Raw genomic sequence first — 2496 nt, forward strand, 5'->3', positions numbered from 1 at the left:
CTCTCTCTCATCTTTCTCCCCGCTCTCTCTCCCCCCTCTCTCTCCCTCCTCTTTCTCCCCCATTCTCTCTCCCCACTCTCCCGCTCTCTCTCTCTCCTCTCCTCTCTCTCTCTCTCCCCCCCTCTCTCTCCCCCCCTCTCTCTCCCCCTCTCTCTCCGCCTCCCCCCCACCCACGCCTCTATCCCCCTCCTCTCTCCCTCGCCTTGCAGAACCCCACTGGTCACTGGCGGCCAACCAGAAAACCCCTTTATTGCCACTCTTTGCCTTCTGCCATCCAGCCAACCTGCCATCCATGCCAGTGTCTGCCCTCTGATACCGCGGGCTCTCAGATTCCCCAGCAGCCTCACGCGTGTCACCTTCTCTCTCTGCCCTCCCCATCTCTATCCACCCCCCCTATCCGTCCCCCTCTCTCTTTCTTCGCCCTCTCTCTCTGCCCCCCACTCTCTGTCCCCCCTCTCTCTGCCTCCCACTAGGACCCCGCTCTCTCTGTCCCCCACTTTCTGTGTCTCGCACTCTCCCTTTTTCCCCACTCTCGTCTCCCCCCTCTGCCGCCCCCTCTCCACCCTCTCCCTCCCGCTCTCTCCCCCCCCCTCCCGCTCTCTCCCCCCTCTCTCCCCCTCTCTCTCCCCCTCTCTCTGTCTCCCCCACTCTCTGTCTCCCCCTCTCTCTGTCTCCCCCTCTCTCGCTGTCTCCCCCCTCTCTGCCCCCCCTCTCTCTGTCCCCCTCTCTCTGTCCCCACTCTCTGTGTCCCCACTCTCTCTGTCTCGCACTCTCGCTGTCTCCCCCTCACCGTCCCGCCCTCATTGTCTACACACCGTCTCCCCCTCACTGTCTCCCCCTCACTGTCTCCCCCTCACAATCTCCTCCTCACTGTCTCCCCCTCACTGTCTCCCCCTTACTGTCTCCCCCTCACTGTCTCCCCCTCACTGTTTCCCCCTCTCTGTCTCCCCTCACTGTCTCCCCCTCACTGTCTCCCCTCACTGTCTCCCCCTCACTGTCTCCCCTCACTGTCTCCCCCTCACTGTCCCCCTCGCTGTCTCCCCCTCACTGTCTCCCCCTCACCGTCTCCCCCTCACTGTCTCCCCTCACTGTCTCCCTCACTGTCTCCCCCTCACTGTCTCCCCCTCACTGTCTCCGCTCTCTGTTGTCTTCCCACAGTCCAGCCCGAGGTCAGCATCTCTCTGACGGCCGATGGCCGCCGCCTGTCGTGCTTCACCACGGGCTTCTACCCGCGCTCCATCGAGGTGAACCTGGTGCGGGCCGGGCTGGTCCTGGATGAGATCCACTCCCACGGGACGCTGCCCAACCACGACGGCACCTACCACCTGCGCCGCTGGGCCGACGTGGAGCCCGGGGACCGGGGCCCGCTCTCCTGCCGTGTGGAGCACCCGGGGCTGTCCGAGCCCCTCGAGGTCTTCCTGGGTCAGTGGGGGGGAGAGTGGGTGGGGTGGGTGGGGGGGAGAGGGGGGGCAGGAGGGAGAGGAGCGGACTGGGTGAGGGGAGGGAGGGATTGGAGCGGGTGAGTGGTGGTGGTGGGGGGGGTAGAGGGGAGAGTTGGTGGGGAGTGGAGCGGTGGGTGAGAGGAGGGGTAGCGCAGAGGGCAGGTGGGTGAGGAGGGGAGCGGCACGGGAGGGGAGAGAAGGGGAGGGGTGAGTGAGACGGGAGGGGAGGTGGGAAGGAGGGATTGCGTGAGACGGGAAGGGGTGAGTGAAACGGGTGGGGTCCGGGACCCCGGTCTCTGTCCCTCATCCGCCTTTGTTTCTGAATCTCCGACAGTCCGTGAGTTGGGCAGCACCGCGATGATCATCACGCTCGTTGTTGTCGCGGCGGTGCTGGCGGTGGGCGTGGCCATGGGGGGAGTCCTGTACTGGAAGAACAAACAAGGTTGGAGTGGGGAGAGACAGTGCTGCCCCCACAGCACCCCCCCCCCTCCCCCTCAGAGACAGTGGAGGGGACGTCCTCCACGTATGACCCCCGACCCCCCCCCCCCCGAGCCCGGCCTCTAACTTCCCCTCGACCCCCGCCTCTCCCCCCCCGAACCCCGCCTCTCCCGACCCCCGCCTCTCCCCCCGACCCTCGCCTCTCCGGTCTCCCGTCTCCTCCCCGCTCCCTCTCCCCTCCGCCCGCTCCTTCTGCCACGTTGTTCCGTTCTCTCTCCCCAGATTCAAGAGACAGTGTGGGTGGCGGGGTGTGTTTGGTGTGTGGGGGGGGGGGAGTGGGGTCTAGACAACGTAGTATCAGCCTCTTCGGCCCACCGTTCCCGTGTCTGCCCGTCATGGACATTGCTCCCATGTGCCGGCTCTGGGCCACTGGTTCTCTGCCTGGCAGCTCCGGTCGGACATCCATCGGGTTGAGAGTCTCTGCTCCCCCACCTCTCGGGCAGAGCGGACACATCGCAGCCCCCGGGGGAGGGGGGATTATTCGTCCGATCCTCCTCCCTCAAAGCGCAGTTCTGCCCGGGGCAACGTGACAACCCGCCCGCCCCATGTCTGCATC

At 65.9% G+C, this 2496-nt stretch overlaps 1 protein-coding gene across 1 annotated transcript; it reads left to right on the forward strand.

The window, feature by feature from the left end:
• Nucleotides 1–1158: 1158 nt before the first annotated feature.
• Nucleotides 1159–1884, forward strand: LOC144591904 (class I histocompatibility antigen, F10 alpha chain-like; the record flags this gene model as incomplete). Its single annotated transcript, XM_078395909.1, has 2 exons — nucleotides 1159–1422; nucleotides 1777–1884. Coding segments are annotated over 2 exons (372 nt in total), but the record flags the coding sequence as incomplete, so codon positions are not given.
• Between the last annotated feature and the right edge of the window lie 612 nt (nucleotides 1885–2496).

The sequence above is a fragment of the Rhinoraja longicauda genome, unplaced genomic scaffold, assembly GCF_053455715.1.
Source record: "Rhinoraja longicauda isolate Sanriku21f unplaced genomic scaffold, sRhiLon1.1 Scf003139, whole genome shotgun sequence".
Taxonomy (NCBI): Eukaryota; Metazoa; Chordata; class Chondrichthyes; order Rajiformes; family Arhynchobatidae; genus Rhinoraja; species Rhinoraja longicauda.